The 22,272-nt window shown below is 45.1% G+C and overlaps 2 protein-coding genes across 3 annotated transcripts; one reads left to right on the top strand and one right to left on the bottom strand.

The window, feature by feature from the left end:
* Positions 1–71: 71 nt before the first annotated feature.
* lyrm5a (LYR motif containing 5a) lies at positions 72–3,433 on the bottom strand. 2 transcript variants are annotated; one of them, XM_083658572.1, is made up of 3 exons: positions 3,340–3,433; positions 2,967–3,042; positions 72–327 (listed from the first exon to the last, which is right to left on the bottom strand). In XM_083658572.1, exons 2-3 carry the CDS (start codon positions 3,009–3,011, stop codon positions 115–117), a joined length of 258 nt encoding a protein of 85 aa, XP_083514698.1. In that variant the 5' UTR covers positions 3,012–3,042; positions 3,340–3,433; the 3' UTR covers positions 72–114. The 2 variants fall into 2 exon arrangements, with proteins under 2 accessions (XP_083514698.1, XP_083514697.1); XM_083658571.1 differs by having other exon boundaries at positions 2,967–3,045; positions 3,340–3,429.
* Positions 3,434–4,919: 1,486 nt separating this feature from the next.
* On the top strand, positions 4,920–22,196 carry dnai7 (dynein axonemal intermediate chain 7; the record flags this gene model as incomplete). The annotated part of the gene is made up of 16 exons (XM_083661777.1): positions 4,920–4,970; positions 5,451–5,535; positions 5,795–5,886; positions 7,318–7,422; positions 8,349–8,486; positions 9,908–10,042; positions 12,106–12,209; positions 12,930–13,088; positions 13,261–13,420; positions 13,678–13,774; positions 14,407–14,573; positions 14,694–14,859; positions 16,592–16,806; positions 16,890–17,048; positions 20,689–20,802; positions 21,933–22,196. 16 exons carry the CDS (start codon positions 4,920–4,922, stop codon positions 22,194–22,196), a joined length of 2,211 nt encoding a protein of 736 aa, XP_083517903.1.
* Between the last annotated feature and the right edge of the window lie 76 nt (positions 22,197–22,272).

Here is a 22,272-nt window from a genome sequence, read left to right as displayed (position 1 = left end):
AGAGAGAGAGAGAGAGAGAGAGAGAGAGAGAGAGAGAGAGAGAGAGAGAGAGAGAGAGAGAGAGAGAGAGAGAGAGAGAGAGTGTGTGTGTGTGTGTGTGTGTGTGTGTGTGTGTTATTCCTCTGGTTCGTAATAGCGCTTCTTCATGGCCCGGTATTTCCTGAGGAAATACAGAGCCTCCAGTTCCTTGATGACAAAGTCGCCACGGCCCACCAGATTCCTGATCTTTTCAGGGTCTGTCACGTCTTTATTCTTCATGAAGGCTGACTTCAGGCGTTCCCTGAAGTAGGCAGATCCCTGCGGGTATTCACGTCCAAGATACAGCAACTTTATGGGATGAGAAACAGACAGCATTCACTGTAACTTAAGCCCTTTTTTAAACCTGCAGTGAACTCCTGAAAATATCCAGACATCACTCGGATGGGGTTTATGTATGAATGAACACAATTGTCAGTTGTGAGCGCGCGGCCACCTAAACGGATCTTAACCACCCAAGCCCCCTGGTACAATGTCTGTGTGGCTCGCAGAGCAGCACGTTTGAATATACAGTTTAATGTCCAGAGCGAGAGAGTGGGCGTGTTGATGACGTTGGGATTACTTGTTATATTGTTAATGGAACTTTTACAAACCATTAATTTTCCCGTGCAATTTCATTTCATGAATGGATAGTTACGTTATGTGGCTGGATTCTTTGGAAGAGAAAATGCCAAATTGGTGCAAGGACCTGTCATTCAATTTTGACCCCTAGACCCGCCCTCCAAACAGCAGTTCGGGCTGCGAAGTGGCACAGACTCTATTATGTAGTCATGCAGAGCACAGCGATTCAACAGAATATTTGAGTCTGGGGAGAGACGAGGCTGTACTTCCTGAGGAGGCTGAGGAAATTTAAGCTGCCACCAAGACTCATCTGCAACAGGGCGTCCGGGTATAGTAGTGTAGCGGTAGATTCCCTGCCTACCAGCACGAGGGTGTTGTCTACCAACACGTATGTGGCCTGGTACTAGCGCCTCCTCTGGTCGTTTGGGGGCGCCTGGTCGAGGCGGAAGGGAACTGGTGGGAATAGCGTGATCCTCCCACGTGCTATATCCTGCCGGTGAAGCTCCCCGCTGCCGGGTGAAAAGAAGCGGCTGGCAACTGCACATGTATCGGAGGAAGCATGTGTGTGTCTACAGCTCTTCCCAGATCGGCAGAGGGTGGAGCAGCGACCAAGCGAGCAGGGGGAATTGGCCAAGTACAATTGGGGAGAAAATGGGGGGAAAATCAGAATAAAAAAGACTCCCTTGCAACTTCTACCAGTGCACTATTGAGACCATCACCACTGGCAACATCACAGTATGGTACGGTCGGTAATAGCACACAAGTAGACTGCGCAAACGCCTGCAGAGAGTGATTTAGGGTGCTTTCTCACTGGGAACAATTGTGTTCCGTTCCGTTGCACGCCAGAATCCGATTGCCCACCCTCCCCTCTCCCCCGCTGGTCAGTTTTCACATTACAAAATTTACAAAAACGAAACACTTGCAGAGTACACTTGCGTCATCAACTACACCTGGACTGCAGTGTATCCTCGCGGCCTCGCCCATGCGTTGTCTATGCGGTTCGGTACGGTTCCAACCCCGGGCACGCCAAAGCGTTCCTCAGACCACCTTTTGACTACCGTTGACCCTGTCACGGTTCCGCACCCGAACGGAACGCAAGGTTCACTTCACACTCATCAAACGTTCCGGACCTGGGGTCAATTTGGGGACAAGTGTGCTCGAGAACGGTACCGGGGCACCAGTGTGAAAGCACCCGAAATCAGCTGAAGCGCCCGGCATGGTTTTGTGCAGCCACGACTTGGAGCCTTGCCGCCGCCGAGCGGCGACAGCGAGACTGTGCATACTCGAACGTAACTCGTTCAAAACACGTCCAAAACGTTATCGTGTCGTTTACCAAGAACTTGCAATCATGTCGGTGGGGGAACATTTTATTGTCCCGGTGAGCCTGCAGAAGGCTTTGCTAGATGAGGGACAAGCACGTTAAATGAGGAAATGGCATTTCCTCATTCCTCACAACAAGGAGTTGATGGCGCTAGACGGCGCGCAGAGTGACATTTTCGAGGAGCTGCACGCCCCCTACGCCGAGCTGCGCCAATAGGACGCCCAGCTGCGGCGACCCCCTCGCCGCAGTCAGCGCCGTCGATTTCGCTCGAGCATAATTTGCGCTTTAGTACATCACAGGAGCGGCCCTCCCGTCTCTCTGCAGGATGTCTACTGTATTTGCAGAGTCCTCAGGAAGGCCCGTAACATCATCAGGCCACCCACCCACAGCACCACCTCTTCACTCTCTCGTGCAGGAGTCGTGCATGACCTCAAGATTCATAGACAGTTTCTACCCCCAGGCCATGAGGCTGATTAACACCCCCCTCCCCACCCACATAATGTCAACTAGGACTGAATGCAAGTAACGGCACTGACTTGTGCAACTTTGCACAAGAAAGGGAGAATTTGCATGTTTTTACTGAAGGGCACACTTTCTCTATACTCTGTGGCCCACACTGTATGTTCAGCAATTATCTTGTCTACCTCAGTATGTATGGATGTAGGACCGGACGTGCGTGCTGGGTGGATTTGAGTGCGCGGGCGTGTGTGTTTTTATCTTTTTATTATTAAACTTAGTTTCTAGTGCAGGCTATTTTAAAATTGATGGCACCAGGTGAAGACGGCAAACTACGAATCTCATTACATTGATAATGTGTTTATTTCTGCATAATTATGACAATATATAAATGCCTTTGAATCCTTGGATAACAACATGGGTTCGTTCAACACAACTGTGTGTGTGTGTGTGTGTGTGTGTGTGTGTGTGTGTGTGTGTGTGTGTGTGTGTGTGTGTGTGTGTGTGTGTGTGTGCGTGCGTGCGTGTGTGTGCGTGTGTGTGTGTGTGTGTGTGTGTGTGATTAACTGTGCAGTGTAGCTACTTAACTTACAGTTTTGTAAAGCTTCATAACCTCACCCCTTAAAGGGTTGGCCATGTCAAATTGGGTAGGCACTAGGCACTGTGCACTGCTGAAAAGAAAATAATATACAGCAGTGTCAGATGAGATAATTGACGTAAATAAGTCACCTTCGATTTGACAATAGGGGTGGGGGGCGGGCGCACACACACACACACACACACACACACACACACACACACACACACAGAAAGGAAAAGAATAATCCGTATTCGCTGAGTAGCTAACGTTAGCTTGTTAGCATTGAGAGCAAACTAGCTTCTCACAAACAAAGTTAACGCTATATGTTTTACTGCGCATTTACTCAAGCGGTAAGAGAATAAACGAGGCGTATCCTGATCCATACTCGTCTGCTTTGTCCTTGGTGTCCACCCGCTATGTCCTTTCGTCCAGTCGGATCCAGGGTCCAGGTCCAGTATGTAAACACAGCCTGCCGTATATCGTTTCAGGATGTCGCAAATAGAAATAGACAAGAGCGCATGCGTGTGTGTTTCTATGGTTACTTGGACGCTGGAGATACCGTTGTGTGCCAAACATGGTGAGTAGTTTCCAAGTTTTCCGGAGATCTCAATATTATGCTACTATGCAGGTTGCAAATTGCACGAAACATTATTTTCATGCACCTTGACATTTAGCTACACAAAGCAATTCCAAAATAATCAAGTCTCATCATCATGCAACACGGTTTGTTTCACTATAACGTTAGATTGGTAATGCTTAATCTGTCATAATTCATTTTCTCTCTCTCGCTACAGTAGCCTAAATAGGCTACTGTATCAAGTCAAGTGGGAAGTGTCGTTGTAACTTGCACATTTTGTATCGTTCTTTTAGCTGGATAATATAAATTTGGACGTGTTGTGTCGGGTTTTCTTCTGACTGCCACTGGCCAATATTACTGGCTCGCTACTTTCTTTCATAATGGCTGTCCCGGAGAATAGGAAGAGAGCCATCATCAGTGCATTGATAGCCTAAGATCAGCGTTTTGATTGGCTGTTGCATTAAACTAGTTTCACAGAGTTGAGAGTTTTGCAACTGCTGCAGCTGGGTTTATACAAGTTTCAAGTGCGTTGCAGAGGGCTTTGGGGTGGCCACATTTTTTCCCCCAGAGGGCCATACTGATTTACATAAAGTAAGCGAAGGGCCATTGGACATCATAGCCTACCTGCCAACACTCCTGATTTTTGCAGGAGTCTCCTTATTTTTAACCCTCTCTCCCTCTGTGATTCATCATTTCTCCTGTTAATCCCCTGATATAATATAAAGGCTACTGTGATACAAATCCAATGGCTGTAGCAGATGAGATTTATTAACATAATTCTGCCTTTTATTTAGTTTTGGGGGGTTGTTGTTTTTTCTTTTGAGGACGTTGAGGGCCGGATTGAGATGGTCCAGAGGCCATGTCTGGCCCCTGGCCTTAGACTATGGCTGACCAATTTGGGGCGCGCAGGCCAAACTTGGCCCACACTTAGTTTGTTTCAGCCCTCCATGGTTTTGAAAGAAAAAAAAATCTTTGCCAATATTACTGTCTTTCAGAGGCTGTGGCGGGCTCATTTTAAAAGCTAGCTTGATGATAATTATGTCTATAAAATAATATAATTTAATGTAATTTCACACAACATGAACATTTATTTTTGGCCCACGGCCATCCATCCAGATTAATGTTGGCCCTTCATAGGAAAGAATTTGGGCATCTCTGCTTTTAGACCATGCAGATCATTTGCAACCTGGGGTGCGTTCGGAAATAGCACTCCAAGCACCCAGAGTGCACTCGGGCACAAGCTGGGCCGTTGGTAAATTGGGAGCGCTGTTGGAATACAGCATTGGGTTATTCAGAGCGCTACACTCTCAGAGTGGCAGAGCGCACTCTAGGCACTCCATCTGAGGAGATGGCAGCGTCAGAGCGCCAAGAGATGATGAACTGCTAAAATGGTAAAAAAATACAGGGAAGAGAACGGAGGAGAGGAGCTGCAGATAATAGTGAGCTGTTTGTATGTGTAGCAGTTAGCTAACTACAGCTAGCCAGTAGCATGTGTTTCTAAAACTAATGACCCGTTCGTTAATTCATAGTCTACAGAAAGAGCACGCTCTGCCTCTTTGAACAGTCACACTCTCATTTTCGTGCAGAGCGGCAGATTGGATTTCCGAACACACCCTTATTAGTTTCACTTCAGTTTCAAGTAGTAACCAACTAAAGTTGCCTGAAAGTTTCACAATGTAAAGCCAGCCTAATGGTAGGCTACTAACCGTACTATTTAGATAACGTTAGTTTACAGCACGAAACTGCCCAAAGTTTTGTTTTCAGGTCCTTCTTACCACCTTTCTATTTTCCTACCCTGTACGATGGGAATATTTTATCTCTAACATTCTACTCTCTGAAAAGGTGAAATGGGGGATGGAGGTAATGGGCAAACGGCAGCCATCCAACACTGATCCTTAATGCTTTGATTTGGTTTCAAGTCAGCCAAAAAGGCAGGTAAGCTGAGCAAGGCCGAGAGGGAGAGGCTGCAGAGAGAGGAGGAGGAGAGGAGGCAGCAAGAGGAAGGTAAGTCCCTCAGCTGGCTTGCTGTCTAAAAGCGCTTTCTGTGTAAAAAGACAATGCTGGCTTATTTGCAGGCATTCCTAACGCCGATATTGCGGGGTCTCTGTGTAATAGTGGTAATTGAGAGGGATAACTTTTGTCTGAGAGTTTTTATTTATTTATGAAATACAGGGAACAGTTACATAGTATACCTTTAAACAATATATTGGATTTACTGAGATACTGTATCCAGGAATGCATTGCGTAAGTTTTTGCTTTCTAGAGGAGGCCCGACTGCAGGCGGAGAAAGAAGAACAGGAAAGATTGCAGAGGGAGAGGAAGAAGCAGGAGGAGCTGGAACGGCTTGAGTTAAAGGTAAGCTGACTTTTATGGGACATGATGCCATATAATAATTAATAATATAATAATTAGCTTTAATGTTTTCTATTCAAGACTTATCTGACCCATTAGTCAGTTTCAATAAGTCTTACTCATTAGGCCATGAGGTATGCAATTTTATCTGAAGTCTCTCCCTATGAGGAAAAAAACATTTACTGTAGGTTTTTGTTCAATCAAAAAGAATTCAGAAACTCTTGAAAGACTTATTTCTGGGTCTTACATGACTCAAACAATCCTTGAAGAACAGGGCAGGGCAGGACAAGACAAAACACTGATAAAATAGACAACTCATGGTTGTCTATTTTTCCTTGAAATCCTTGAAAGCTTGTGAATTTAAAAAAATCAAGGGATTAAAAAGTTTTGAAAATAGACATGGGTCATTGAATTGAAAGTGCTTGAATTTAGGTTTTTCCTGCATAGAGAATTACGAGACTGCCGCCCCCGTCAAATTTCGCTCCACCTCCAGCTCTTGACCCTCCTTCCCCTCTAAAATCCCCTCTACTAGTGCTGGACGCCTCGCCCCTCCACCATTACATGTACTCAATAATCGCTCATCCCGGTCGAGACTTTTTTCATCCCTGGCACCGAAATGGTGGAACGAACTCCCTCCCTCGGTCAGGACGGCCTAAACTCTACCCATCTTTCGAAAAAGACTAAAAACTCACCTTTTCGGTATTCCTTCATGATCCTGTCACTGTCTTGTTTTACTGTTTATATTGTTCTATTTTTGATAGTCTCTGACTTTGTTTTCTTGTTGGTTTTTATTGTAAATAACTTGTTGTACGTCGCTTTGGATAAAGGCGTCTGCCAAATTAAATAAAGTAAAGTAAAGTAAAGTAAAGTAAAATCAATATCGGCTGGGCTCTAGCACCTCCACCTTATTTTGAGCCTGGAAGGAAAAACCCTGGAATGAATGAAATAAACGAGGAGTTACTTAGCTCTTCAACTTGTAAATAAGTCTGGCTCTATCGCTCAACTTACACAATACAGTATGTTTTGCTGTGCTGGGTTAGAGACGGCAAGATACCACATCAGAATCAGAATCAGAATTCTTCTTATTTGGCCATAGTCTGCCATCACTAACACAGCACAGTTGTGAAGTGGTCACACATTCAAGCCCCTCTCTCTTTTTAATTGTCTGTGAGCTTCTCCTAGTTCTCATTATAAAAATGATCAGTGTTGTAACAGTAATTAACCTTGATCCATATCTCAAACTATGCCATGTTGGGTCCTTGAATTTGGCAATTTGGGCCTTGAAAGTCCTTGAAAAGTCTTTGAATTTGATGTTGAATAAGGTGTGGGAAGTTATGTAAATACTGTATGTATAGATGTATGGTATTGGCGCTGGACCGCTGGTATGGGTATATTGCTAGTGTTCATAGATGTATAATTGTCTTGCATTGGCAGGACCAAGAACGCAGGGAGGATGAGCTGAACGAACTGCGTTATCTACTGGAGGAGAACCATAGGGCAGTGACCAAATGGAAAAGTGATACCAGGGAGAAAGCCAAGGTCTGTGGGTTTGTATACGCGTGACTGAATGAGAGAGAGAACTGAGATGGTGATTTTTGATGGCGCTTGACACAGATACAGACACAACAATCCGTTTATCATTAGCAACCATACAGTACTTAGCTGTGGCCTGTCTATAGTAACCAGCAAATGTTTGGTCTTTTTACTTGATAAATGATTAAAATGATTAATCGATTATCAAAATTTAAATCGGTTAATTTTCTGTCTTTTGAATAATTGACTAAGTTGGGTGGATGCTTGCCAACATTTTAAACAGTGTCTACCATTTTTAAGGACAGTCTCTGTAACCACTAGGCCACCCTGCTGCCATCTATCTATCTATCTATCTATCTATCTATCTATCTATCTATCTATCTATCTGTCTGTCTGTCTGTCTGTCTGTCTGTCTGTCTGTCTGTCTGTCTGTCTGTCTGTCTGTCGGTCGGTCGGTCGGTCGGTCGGTCGGTCGGTCGGTCGGTCGGTCGGTCTATCTATCTATCTATCTATCTATCTATCTATCTATCTATCTATGTTTGTTCTCTGTTTACATTTTTGACCCACTGACACACACACAAGGAGGCATTGTGGTGATGACATCAGTTGCATAATGTAAACTTAAGGGCAATAACATTTTGTGAGCAACACACACACACACACACACACACACCAATAGGGCAGGCAAGGCCGCGCAGCGGCTGAGCTGCATTATGCGAGTTGCAGGGCCAGCTCGGCGAGCTGCAGGGTGGGATGCCTATAGTAGGCCTAGAAATACCGTACATACAGTTTATGATGCAATACAATACGATACAATAGCCTATACTTGAAACCGATAGAAGCACTTATTTGCTATGTAGAAGTTGAAGTAGCTGTCACCCTTCACAGGCCCCTTCTGACTGTAATGCTTCCCCCATGTGCTCTGTGTACAGTGGGACAGGTACATGCGCTGTGACGGCTGCCCAGACCCATCCATACTGCCGGATATTAACACCTACATCAGCTTGTGGAGAGATGACCCAGAGGCCAACATCACACCCGTGCTTAAGCAGTGTGACCTCACTCTACAGGTCTGTGTGGGGGCGGGTAGTCTCGCTAGCCAGCCTCTCTTCCCTTCCCTCAGAGAGTCTGGCGTCGCAGGTTTCCATTGTGGGATTGCGAAAAAAATGCTCTGTTTGGGTTAACCAATCAGCCTCGTCTTGGGCGGTGCTTAGCGTTAGTGCCCTTGGAAAATAGTTTCGGGGTGGAACTTGTGCCGAGCAGGCCTTCTTTATTGCACAATCCAAATTTTCTTCAAACCTTGCCATTTTCAGCGTGTAGCAACGAGTTAGCCTGTAGGTTTCTGCCGTTAGCTTTCTACGCTAGATAGTTAGCGTTCGGTGGGAGCATTACAGCGACACACATGGGAGCGGAAGCCGCTCTGATTGACATGGTCGGAGCCAATGAACAGAGAGCTTGCAAGCGGGAGAGCGGATATCCTGCTGCCACCGAAACAGCCGCTCGAATGGGAGAGCAGCTTTAGAGCAGGGGCGGGCTGATCCCTGTTGCCTGTTTCCACAGCGCCAGACTCTCTGAGGGAAGGGAAGAGAGGCTGGCTAGCGACACTAGGGGGCGGGTGAAGTGGGAGACTAGTGCTGCTTTCCATTTTGTATTGGGAACTAGGAATATCCCAGTTGGGTGACGTCACACCCGAGTTGACCGTGTTCCAGTAAAACAGTCGGGAAACCAGCCAGGGTCAGCCATTGTTAGCATTAATAGGTGATAACGCATTGCGTGATATTTTGCGCATACAAACACTGTAGCAACATGTCCCAAGATAGAACTTAGACAGTACCATGTGTACAACTGATTTAATGAGACACAAATGACAGAAGTGCTAATAAACAGTGTATTACTATAGCTTCCACTAGCTACTGTTGAAGCGTGGAGATTTTGAGGTCGGGCTGGTGACCCCCCCTTCCCTTTGGCCAAGGAAGCACCCAATAAATGCTGGAGTGGATCCGATCCAGGTCGGGTCAAGGGAGAGGGGCGGGGCTAGTGATAGGAAGGTCGTAAACAGTCGGGGTTTGAGGGGTGCGTAGGGGGAGTGGCTGGGTGGGAGATGTGGGTGGGTCAGGGTCAGGGTTCTGATCCGACTCACAACATTTGCATATCATAGCAGACTGGAGTATTGGCTTGGCCGAGGTCTGCGCTCTCCGAGTTCACTTCTAGTTCTCAAAGTTATAGTGCCATGTTCTACTCATTGAGCTATCTACCATTGCTAGAAAACATAAACATGAACATTTACCACTCCGCCTTATTATATACCCAAAACAAGCCCATTTATGAGAATTATGGGACAGTCACCGCATGTATCATATCTAGTGAAAGAGCCATATTTAAACCGAGGGAGTATGAGTGAAGCCCAGTCATAGAAATTAAATTACCCACTGCATTCCATTGTTACAAAAAAATGAGTAAATCTGAGGGCAAACACATCTTTCCCACTTAGCTGATGGAGGAGCTGGAGGGTTTGCTGGAAGATGTCAGAGATCCAGCAGAGTGCCTGCAATACCAGGAGACCCTCCTCTGTCTGCAGGATTTAATCCACCATAAACACCTCCTCACCACCCAGGAGATTCTCACGGTACAGAGACCACACTGACACCCCAATATACTGTATCACTCGCTGGTTTTGATGACCAAGTCAAGTAAAAAAAAAAAAAAAAATTTAATTTAATTTAAAATTTTTATACTATGCAACTATTTCATTAAAAACATTTTTTTATCCTCATAGAAAAGTTTCCCCTCAAAAACATCAATTCTGATGCACATAATACTGTGGCAGTGTGTTTGTGACAGACGCTGCCCCCTGTCTGATTTTGGTGCTGTTTATATTTGTTTGGCTCTGGCCAGGACATTTTCAGGCGGAGGCATTGTATAGCTCCCACGTGGAGGCCCAGCCAATAAAATTGCTCACAGCGCAACAGCCCAGCCAATAGCATCGCTAAGATGTTCTGAGAGTGAGTCTCCTTTAGTCGCCTCAGCAGTGCGGACTAAAACCAGGAAATGGACCTCCTTCCAATAGTGTGGCAGTGTGTTTATTTGTGTTTTTATAACATAACCTCTGTGAAACTATCAGAAAATAAAGTTGAATCCCTCCATTTCAACGGTTTCTCTCCACCACATAAATACAGCCTCGCTCGACCACATACACAGAACACAAACAATGTCCCATCATGAAAATACACACAGGACGCAGCGTCTCTCAACATAAACACACTGCCACACTATTATATGGGCCAGAAGTCATTGTTTTGAGGGAAAACCTTTGTATATGTTGTGTGTTTTTAAAGGAGAATTTCGGTTTTTTTGAACCTGCAGCCCTCTCCTCACATTAATTATGATCTGACGACTCACCCAGTGATCTCCGCAGCGTTTTTGTCCGTCCTAGGCGTTGTTGTGATCGAAATAGTGTGCAAGTCAGTCCTAGAATGTAGCTCCGTGGAGGCCAAGTGGCAGCGTGTTTTAGTCCATCTAAATAGACAGTTTTATTCCCTTTTTCGACGCATATCGTCATAAACTGTTCCCTAAGGAACGATCAGACTGCAACTGTCCCCGGGTGCCGAGCAGTAGTTGTTACAGGCATGCCAGGAATTCCAGGCATCCCATTTCCGCCTGTCGGGTCAGTGAGACTTTCCTGAGGAGAGCTGACCCGACAGGCAAAAATGGGCTGCCTGCAACCACCAGTGAAAAGAGCCCGGGGGAGAATTGCAGTCTGATCGTTCCTTAGGGAACAGTTTATGACGATATGCGTCAAAAACGGGAATAAAACTGTCTATTTTCATGGAGGAAAACATGTTGCCACTTGGCCCCCACGGAGCTACATTCTAGGACTGACTTGCACACTATTTCGATCACAACAACGCCTAGGACGGACAAAAACGCTGCGGAGATCACTGGGTGAGTCGTCAGAGCATAATTAATGTGAGGAGAGGACTGCAGGTTAAAAAAAAACTAAATTCTCCTTTAATGAAGTAGTTGCATAGTATACCTTTAAAGCACTTCATGTGACAAGTCAGGGCTTGTGTATTGTGCAATATTGACTCGATCAGTAATTAGAAGCATGCAAGCAATGAGAAAAACATTTAACAGTCATATTCTGAGAAATATACCAAGACTTATATTGTAAGTGCTGCTTTGGGAGTTTATGTTCCATAACAGGGTATTGAGCAGAAAGTGAGTTTTGAAAGCTTATTAAGATTATGTTGATTCTGGGGCGCCCGGGTGGTGTAGCAGTCTATTCCCTCACCTACCAACATGAGGGCCGCACGTTTGCACCCATTTTGCACCCCCATTGCGAGAAAGGTAGACAGCAAGAACAGAGCTTTTGATGAAGAATGCACAGATTTGTATATATTTATCCTAAAATCCAAAATAGCAAATAGCTACTGTAGGTCAGTATCATCAGATCAGCCACAAAGAAAACTGAAATATTAACCCAGGATATTTTACTTGAAATTAGATTAGATTTATTTTCCTGTCATTAGAGTAGCCTACATATTGCTACACTTTTTATAATTATTAATTAATTTGTAACAATGAAGTGCCATGAACAAATGGGAGAAAAAAGATGATGTTTATTCTGAATCAACTAAAATTGTGTGTGATGGACTTTTGGACTTTTCTTGTGTTTCCCTCTGGTCACAGAAGGCCCGTGCTAATGCTGACATTGAGACTGGCAACATGCAGACTGTGGTCAAAAATGACAATATCACACTGTGTCTCTGGGCCAACCTTAACAAGAACCCAAGGTCTGTATGTGTGACTGTGTGTGTGTGTGTGTGTGTGTGTGTGTGTGTGTGTGTGTGTGTGTGTGTGTGTGTGTGTGTGTGTGTGTGTGTGTGTGTGTGTGTGTGTGTGTGTGTGTGTGTGTGTGTGTGTGTGTGTGTGTGTATGTTCTCTCTCTCCTCTGTTCGGTCTGCCCAGGTTTAAATTTAGCCTCTATCTCCCTCTCCTCTGTTCGGTCTGCCCAGGTTTAAATTTAGCCTCTCTCTCTCCTCCTCTGTTCGGTCTGCCCAGGTTTAAATTTAGCCTCTCTCTCTCCTCCTCTGTTCGGTCTGCCCAGGTTTAAATTTAGCGCCTCTCTCTCCTCCTTTGTTCGGTCTGCCAAGTTTAAATTTAGCGCCTCTCTCTCCTCTGTTTGGTCTGCCCAGGTTTAAATTTAGCCTCTCTCTCTCCTCCTCTGTTCGGTCTGCCCAGGTTTAAATTTAGCGCCTCTCTCTCCTCCTTTGTTCGGTCTGCCAAGTTTAAATTTAGCGCCTCTCTCTCCTCTGTTTGGTCTGCCCAGGTTTAAATTTAGCCTCTCTCTCTCCTCCTCTGTTCGGTCTGCCCAGGTTTAAATTTAGCCTCTCTCTCTCCTCCTCTGTTCGGTCTGCCCAGGTTTAAATTTAGCCTCTCTCTCTCCTCCTCTGTTCGGTCTGCCCAGGTTTAAATTTAGCGCCTCTCTCTCCTCCTCTGTTCGGTCTGCCCAGGTTTAAAGGTTTCCACTTCGAGGAGGTTGGCCTGGGCTTTGAGCTGTCCAAGCAGCTGGCTGTGAGCAACATCGCTGTACGGATCCTCCACACACACTATGACCACCTGTCCTCCCTCGCCAGGATGACCCACCACAAGACACAGACAGGCAGGCGCAGGTCCTCGGGCAATGTTACTACTACGACAATGTCCTTACTACTACTGCTGCCGTTACAACTATCACTAATACTACTACTACTACTACTGCTGCTATTACTGCTAGAACTACTACTAAAGTTTGTGTTCGTTCTATTCTCTTGTCTTACGGTTACCTTGTCTGTTCGGCCCCAGGTCTCTTGCAGGAGGGGAGGAGGTCTCACCAGAGACAGCGTCATCTGAGCTGGGAGAGACAGAAGAAGAGGGGGAGGTGAAGGAGGGAAGGGAAAGCTCCATGCAACACCAAGGTGCAGACGAAGTGGAGCAGTCTGCCCAAGGGTCTGAAGAGAGGAAGGTGAGAGGGGATGGGATGCCAAAATCAATGCAGCATCATCTCGAGTTATTATTTTAGAGCAACTGATTTGTTTCATTGAAAATAAGGTGCATCTACAGGTCCTGCACTACATTTCTTTGTCTTGTCTCTGAGGTGCATGTGCGTTACGGCGGCGGGAGTACGGCATGCAGTCAGTAATGGCATTCAACCAGCAGGGGGCACTCAGGGTTGAGCGGTTGATTGCCATTACCTCAGAGGCGTTGTGTATCTGCATCTAGCAGAGTGCAGGGAGTGTGTTGTCAGCGAGAAGCAGTGGCCAGAAGCCTGTGGAGGACCAGGAGAGCAAGATACAGACACAGATGAAGGAACTCTCTGGTAAGACACCGTGGCCCAGCGTGACACTTTCTGACACCAGTCAAGGACCTTCCAGTGCTAGGTGCCTACAAGGACCTTCCAGTGCTAGGTGCCTACAAGGACCTTCCAGTGCTAGGTCCCTACAGTTTCAGAGTGGCTGACTCAAGCCTGTCACTGTTTAGTGCCAAGCTGGACTCCCAAGGCCACACAGAAGGGGGTGGGATCATTGTATTGCCTTGGCTACATGACCTCTGACTCGCCTGGCTTATATGGCTTCGTTTCAGTCTCTATTGACAAGCCAACCAATGAAAGAATGTTGCCATTCAAATGCAAAAGAACAAACGGGAATGTGTCTGCTATCTACTTTCAGCGTGAAGTAACTGAAAGTTACACCTATTGTAACTTTCATGTGCAACATATCAGTTTATCACTACTATTAGAGAATGCAGTACAACACTTTTCTGAGAAACAGGAAACATTCCAATTAAAATCAACATTGTTTGATTTTAAGCAATCGGGAAGGACATCATCTCCCTTGGAAGTGAAGACAAAGCATAGCTATGAGCAGCAATGGTAGAGATGAAAGCAAGATGAATGAAACATGAATCCAGAGCCCCCCCTTCCCCAGTCTATACTGTTCTGTCTCTCTTCAGATGAGGGGTTCTCTGGTCCCACCATCGAGGAGCTGGTGATTGACAGCAGTGACAGCGTCCATGTGGTGGACTTGCTGCAGTACACGCCTCTGGGTGGGGTCTTCTACTGGGACGTGTTCCACCTCCCGCCACAAGCCCGACATGTCAAAGGCTGGGTAATAAGTCAGGTGAATAGAGAAGAATTAGAATAGACTCCCAGGCCTAGTTGGTGTATTCTGTTTGGATGTATGCCTTATATACCCAGTTTTCTGTCCCTCTCACCCCCTCCATGCCTTGTCTTTTCCCAGCTGTTGAAGGCTGGGCTGCAGGTGTTCTCCTACCCTGTAGAGGAGTCCAAGATTCAGGGCTCAGAGGACGAGGCCCTCAGCTGTCCCCCTGTTGGGGTGTCCCTGACATTGCCCGACTTTGTCCTCTTCCTGGAAAACCCCCAAGTGGCTCGCTGGGATGCTGCAGGTATGACAGACTAACGTATAGAGACCGTTTCAACTTAACAGCTTATTCCTTGTATGTTAGAACCGGGGGGAGGGGCCTAGGCTAAATGGTTCAAACTGGTGGGGGTTGGTGAAAACTATAATTTTGAAGCCTTAAGTCCAGGCTGCCAGCATAAAATAATGAAATGCATGCTTTTTGTATTTAAAAAAGAAAGGAAATGAAGGTAAAAAAAAATACCAGTTTGAATGGGAGTCAATGGGATAAAAAAATATACATAAGGGATACGAGAGGAACTATTTTGATTAGGCTACACAGTGTATTATAGACTTTTTTATTTTTTGAAATTCCAAAATCAACCAAAAATGCACACCTTATGGCAAAATTCATTCCATATGCATTAACACAGCCAAAATGATCAACAAACAAAAGGCCCAGATGTATAACAACAACAACAACAACATAGGGATACACAGTAGAGCTGCAACGATTAATTAGTTAGTCGATCAACAGAAAATGAATCAACAACTATTTTGATAATCGATCAAAATTCTCTGATTCCAGTTTAGTCTTCTATGACAGTAAATTGAATATCTTGGGGTTGTAGACAAAATAAGACATTTGAGGATGGCATCTTGGGCTTTGGGAAACACAATTTTCTGACATTTTGTAGACCAAACAACTAATCGATTGAGAAAATAATGTACAGATTAATCAATAATAAAAATATTTGTTAGTTGCAGCCCTAATACACAGGGTCAGAGCCCCCCCCCCCCCCCCCACCCCCCACAAAACCAGTCGGCGTTCTCAGTATTGATCTCCCTTCATGGAGGAAGCTCAAAACACATCCAGCCTGGTGCCTCAAAGTGCGGTACATTCTGGACGGGTTGTCACACAGGCTCTTAACAGTCACTCAACGCGGAAGGATTTATTTCACAATAAAGTGGTAAACGCACACCAATTACTGCTCCTGTCAGTTAGATCAGTCATCCGCTTTGTGAACCCTCACATAGTGTAAATTTCAGCCATCAAAATATGATCCCAGACCTCCCCACACCAAGTACCAGGAAGCACCAGCCCCACGGAGAACATGAGCATGTAACCTAGCCTGGATAAACCCAGCCTCCACGTGACCTCTATCTATGTGCTATGACTGATGGCACATAGATAGAGGTCACGTGGAGGCTGGGTTTACCCAGGCTACGTGTAACCCACCCCGGTGCGCTCTCCATGTGGGGTGAATTTCTCCCTTGCTTAGCTGCACAAAAAGGCAGTTTTCTCAGCTTCCTGGTGAGAGACGCGCGGTTTCAGTGAAAAGGACCTACTGTACATTCAAGTGTTGATAACTAAAGAATGGAAGAAGGCAGAAGGCAGAAACAAACTTTTTTTTCCCATGAAAGTAGAGGCTTTCTTCTGTCTTTTGGGATATTCAGTGTTTACATAGTGATAGAAGAAAATATTCTGTGGGTCGTGGAAAATCACTGAAAATGCTCAAAAACCCTGGCGGTGTCTGGCAACTTTTCCTTTGAAACTCTGGGTGACTTAAGAACATTCACAAATCCAAAAACAAAGTTACTTAGTTAGTAAAAAACAAACTTTTATACGGTCTATGGTTCATGTGAAAATGCTTTCATTTAGTAATAGTTCAAATGTGCATGTAAAAACAATCAGATGTATATAAAAACAAAGAAAAAAAGACAAGTTGGTCGGCCATAAATACAGAAGTGAAGGACGCTGAAGCTGGTCTCTCCTCCAGGGAAGCAGTGGAGGACAGACGGCATCACTGAGCTTTCCTATGAAGCGAGCGAGGCCAAGCTCTCCTTCAAGATGGACTCCTTCCACACCTTCGTGCTGATGCAGGATACCTACGCCAACCTGCCCTTCCAGAGCTGGGAGCTGCGGCCACTGAGCCAGGACTCTGCTCTGCTCACCCTCAACGCAGCGCTCATCCAGCTCAGCATCACTATCCAGGTAAGGGACAAATGTTGGAAAATACGTACAGTCACACAACACCTGTAGATTTCACCTATAATTTGTGCGTATTTGTCTAACAGGGTGAGCAGTGTATGCTGCAGTCAGAGCAAGACAAAGGCCTCTCTCACCTCCTTGGGAAGTGGATGAGTGGCCCCGCCCTGCAGAGAGCCATGGTCAACGCTGGGATCAACATCTTTGTGAACGAGCACACCGACAAATACGTCAGAACCTGTGGAAAGGTCTGCATCTCCTAGAGGCTTGTAGAGTGGAAGACAAACATGGGGATGGCTTGACATTTATGCCCAGGCTTGGGCCAAAGTTGGGCCGAAAAAAACGTACTTGCCGTACGTAGTTTGGTTCAAACATATTGCTGGAAGAAATGTTCGTGGTGTTTGTAATTGGCAAATAAGAAGTTTTTGGCTGAAGTCTGAGGGCTTATAAAGGATATTATCCATGGGCTGATTTTAGGTTTGGGTAAAAAAGGAAGAAAATAAGTTATTTTTATCCAGCTCAAACTGAGATCAATTAAAAGAAACTAAGTTTAGTTTCTTTTGAGCTCTTGTAATTGCAACCACTGCCAAACTTGCACTTTGGGTAGGCTAAAGATGAAATGATTTAAAGCTAATTAAACTATTTATAATTAAACCATTTAAAACAGAATCCCTGTTGAATAGATGACAATCTGTCTCCTGCTGAAAATCTGAAAACCTGTTTTTAGAGTCAGTTTATATTTTTGTTCATATTCAGTCCATATTTAGTACAATACATAGGTAACACTTTATAATAATGTTCAGTTGTAAGTCATTTATAAGCCTTTAGTTAATAATGAACTAATCACTTAGTAAACATGAATATACATTTGTAGATGATTAATAAATGCTATGTTAACATATCACAAAAAGTCATCTATAAACTTTTAGTAAATGAAGTGTTCCTCACCTGTTATAAATGATGTGTTAATCATTTCCAATTAATTTACAAGGCTTTCTGCATCCCCTAATCTAAAGTGTAAACCATTCATCACACACAAATGTGTTACATACAAGGGGGTAGCTCTGTCAAAATTGAAGCCAATACGGAAGTGCACTTAAACCTGCATTCTTTCGAATGGCCTGCAGGGGGGTGACCCATTGGTCTGTGGACTTCTGTTTTTTGATGCCTCACATATGGCATTTTGGCCATTGCCAACTTGGATCTCAACACAAGTCCAGGGGTTTCGCACAGAGCACGGCCTGCTATTGGTCCGTGATCGGCGAGCTGTGTGATCAGTGGACAAGCGACCTGTCAATCACGCCCCAAATTATTATTAATTAATACACAGGACAAGATGTTACTATCCCTTGTGCCAAAATCCGAGGAAAAACACATTTAGAAGCCCAATCCAGAATAAAACAAGCTAACAGGCTAACAAACTAATAAACAAGACACAAATCACCAGTTACCTACCCTAGCCAACAGCAGTATGAAGCATGTCATTGGGGTTTTCAAGTGGGCACCTTCCTTCACCGACGTTTCGTTAAGTTAGGCCCACGACACCTCAAGAAGGCTTAACGGTGTAATCCAGCGTCCTGGAAACACCCCCCTCCATGCTACTACCGCACAACTGCATATTACCTCACTATCTAAGCCTAGCTATCCAGGTCGGTTCGGTATGACATTCCTGACTACACCACCACTGTCAATGATTCAGCCCTGTTGATGCGGACCGTTAATCATGACCAACAACAAACAATCCCTAACTACACCACCACTGTCAATGATTCAGCCCTGTTGATGCGGACCGTTAATCATGACCAACAACAAACAATCCCTAACTACACCACCACTGTCAATGATTCAGCCCTGTTGATGCGGACCGTTAATCATGACCAACAACAAACAATCCCTAACTACACCACCACCGTCGATGATTCAGCCCTGTTGATGCGGACCGTTAATCATGACCAACAACAAACAATCAATCTGACCTTAGCGAGCTCCCCAGCTAGCATGTTTCCTCCTTATCCACAGCCATTCACTTGCTCGTTCTGCTGCCTGAGACATGTTGCTAACCGCAAGTTTCAGGCTCCGTCCCCGAATGCCCAACTCAGTTAGTAAGGCAATAACGGACTTTGCCACAAAACCACGGCAGCCCACCTCTACAGGCCGCACTCGAGCCCTCCAACCTCGCTGCTCTGCCTCTGCTGCCATTTCAGCATACCTAGCTTAGTTGCGCTCATAAGCCTCCTCAACTCGATCTTCCCACGGGACTGTGAGTTCGATAAAATAAACTCTCTTCTCTACCTCAGACCACAGTAACAAGTCCGGACGTAGCCGGGTGCTAACTATATATGCTGGGATGACTAGCTGTTCATTCAAGTCAACCCTCATTTCCCAGGCTCCACCTACACTTAGCTGCCCTAACTTGTGCCTGACCTTAATTGGTCTAATCTTTTCTCCCTCGCGTACAAATTTGATCTGTCTAGTCTCTTTGCTAGCAACTAGAGAATTTACTTCTAGACGCTTTTCCTCAACTGCAGCTGCCAAACATTTCAACACCTGGTTGTGACGCCAGGTGTATCGCCCCTGGGAGAGACTGACCTTACACCCTGACAGTATATGCCTCAATGTACATACACTAGAACACAACGGGCAGGCACCATCCTCGCCCAACCACTGATTTAAGTTCTGGGGAGACGGCAGCACATCATAAGTAGCCCCTAGAATAAATCTAATTCTGCTGGCCTCCATGCTCCACAACTCTCTCCACTTCAACTTTCTCTTCTCTACACTCTCCCAGTTCACCCACTGCCCTTGCTTTGCCTGCGACACTGCCTTAGTACATCTTACTGTCTCCTCTTGCCTATGTACTTCTTCAACTACCATCTTCCTCTTTTCTATTACTGATACCTTGTTCCAAAACATAGTCTGCAACTACAACATAGTCTGAAACTAGCGATTGAGACCATAAACATACTAGGAAAGTATTTACTGAGGCCATACTTGAGGCTTCAAAACAGAAGTCCACAAACCAATGGGTCGCCCCCTGCAGACAGAGGACACTTCCGCATTGGCTTCAATTTTGACAAACAGAGCTAGCCCCTTGTATGTAACACATTTATGTGTGATGAATGGTTTGCACTTTAGATTAGGGGATGCAGAAAGCCTTGTAAATGAATTGTAAATGATTTACACATCATTTACAACAGGTGAGGAACACTTAATTTACTAAAGGTTTATAGATGACTTACAACACATTTGTATATGTTAACATAGCATTTATTAATCATCTACAAATGTATATTCATGTTTTGTAAATGGTTAGTTCATCATTAACTAAAGACTTATAAATTACTTACAACTGAACGTTATATAAAGTGTTACCAATACATAATACTTATACTGTGAAGGTGCATTCTAATTCTACAGGTGTGATGCTACAAAGAGCAACATAATGTGACTGAATTGCCGTCTTGCATAGACAAACTTGTGTTGCAATATGTCTGGCATTTGTCCATGTTTCACTGCAACACTGACTGGAACTGAGGGACATCAATACGTTATGTCCTTCCCAGCAGCAGCTGAAAGAGCATATTGTTCAACCTGGCAACACGCTCGGATCACATTGCCATGCATGTGGCCAGCTCAATTACACGTTTGATGACTTTAATGGCTGGCAGAAGAAAAAATAAATTTTTCAACATTCAGATTCATGGATCACGATCCATGTCATGGGGGCAATAAATCGGCATATAGTAACCGTTATTAGGGATTTATCCAAAACATTGAGTTGCACCACATGACGCCATATACCCACTTCTCTGTATACATTAATTTATTCATATCGGCACATTTTCCAGACCGCTATAAAATGTGCGGTGCTGTTTCTGTCCCCTTCAGGACCCGCTGACAGAGCATGCGGCCTACGAACAGATGGCCCTCCTCTCCTCTGCCTGCGCGTTCTCATGGAGCCAATGGAACGACAAGTGTGAAGCCGAGCATCTGGTGATGCAGGTACACGCACACACGCATGCACACACACACACACACACACACACACGCATGCACACACACACACACACACACACACACACACACACACACACACACACACACACACACACACACACACACACACACACACACACACACACACACACACACACACGGCTTGTTTAAGATGAGGGAGTCCTGCGCAGTTTGGACCAGCCACTTGCTCGGTCCATTGCGTGACGATTACAAAAGTTGTCAGCCGACGCGACTGCAAGAGCCACGGGACTCTCATGAGAGCAAGGCGGGCGCAGATTTGGCACGAGGCGCCGCAGTAGCTCTCCACCGATTGCACAACTCAAAGCATGATGGGAAATGCCTTGAGCCGAGTGCTCATTGGTTCATCACAGTTGTATCACACGCCCATAGTGACATGAAGAAACTTCAGTTTTTTATCATTTCCATAAATGTCACCGGTCGTGCCCATAAAAAACAAACAAAAAAAACAAGCAACATGAAGCTCAGGTCTGGGTCATTTGGGCATTGAGTGCAGGTGGCTGTAATACAACAATACAATTTAAATTGTTTATCAACCACTGTTAAACAACACTGAAGAAGAATAGCAGTTTCATTTGGGCATGTTCTGCCTAGTTTCCAGGGGAGCCAGAAGTAACCTCAAACAAGGCTAATAAGTAGGCATGACAAGGACACACACATACATGAGCAGTATGTTCACACACACTCGCAGGAATGCAGGGTAGAGATACAATCCATTTTAGAATGAGGAAGACAGAGGTTGTGTTGTGGAGCCCGAGGCAGGAACCATGAAGAGCCTGGTTGACTTGAAAATAAACAAAATATTTTTTAAATGTGACAACAATTACTAGCCTAAAACGCAATGCGGTTGCTAAGAGTATTTTTTTTTTTTTTATGTCACTGCACTGGTAGTAGTAGTCAAGAAAAATTGGTAAGAAGTTAGCATGGTGTGTTGGTAGCAAGTATTGGAATTTAATTTTAAAATAAGTGTTGCAACCCTGAAGTAGTGAGCTCACTGGTGATCTCCTGGGTTGACTGGACAGACAAGCGAAAAGCTGAAAACAAAACTCTCAATCTTTTTCCTACTTCTGTTCTATCCCTCCGCCTTTTCCTGCCAGGTGTGTGAGCATCTTGGACCCTCTCCTGTCCTTAAGGCCTCGTGGAGTATCTACCTGCTGGGCGCTCAGAGGACTCAGAAGCTGCAGATCACAGAGAAGAGCGAGACTTTCTCTCCAGACCTTTATCCCGGCAGCGAGTTCCACTCCACGCTTGTCCACATGCTGTGTGCCGAGGGCATAGTCAGGACCAGGGAGTCCCATTATCTGTTTGTCGATACAGTTCAGAGTCTGCTTTGTGCCACCAGACTGCTTATATATTCTTAAACCTGTGTGAAATCCACTTAGCAGAGAGCATACATGATGGGAAGTATGATTTCAAATCCACACATTTAAAGAACAC

This window comes from Poromitra crassiceps, assembly GCF_964638095.1.
Source record: "Poromitra crassiceps genome assembly, chromosome: 2".
Taxonomy (NCBI): Eukaryota; Metazoa; Chordata; class Actinopteri; order Beryciformes; family Melamphaidae; genus Poromitra; species Poromitra crassiceps.
The sequence above is the reverse complement of the archived record's forward strand: the minus strand, read 5'-3'. Positions and strand labels throughout refer to the sequence as shown.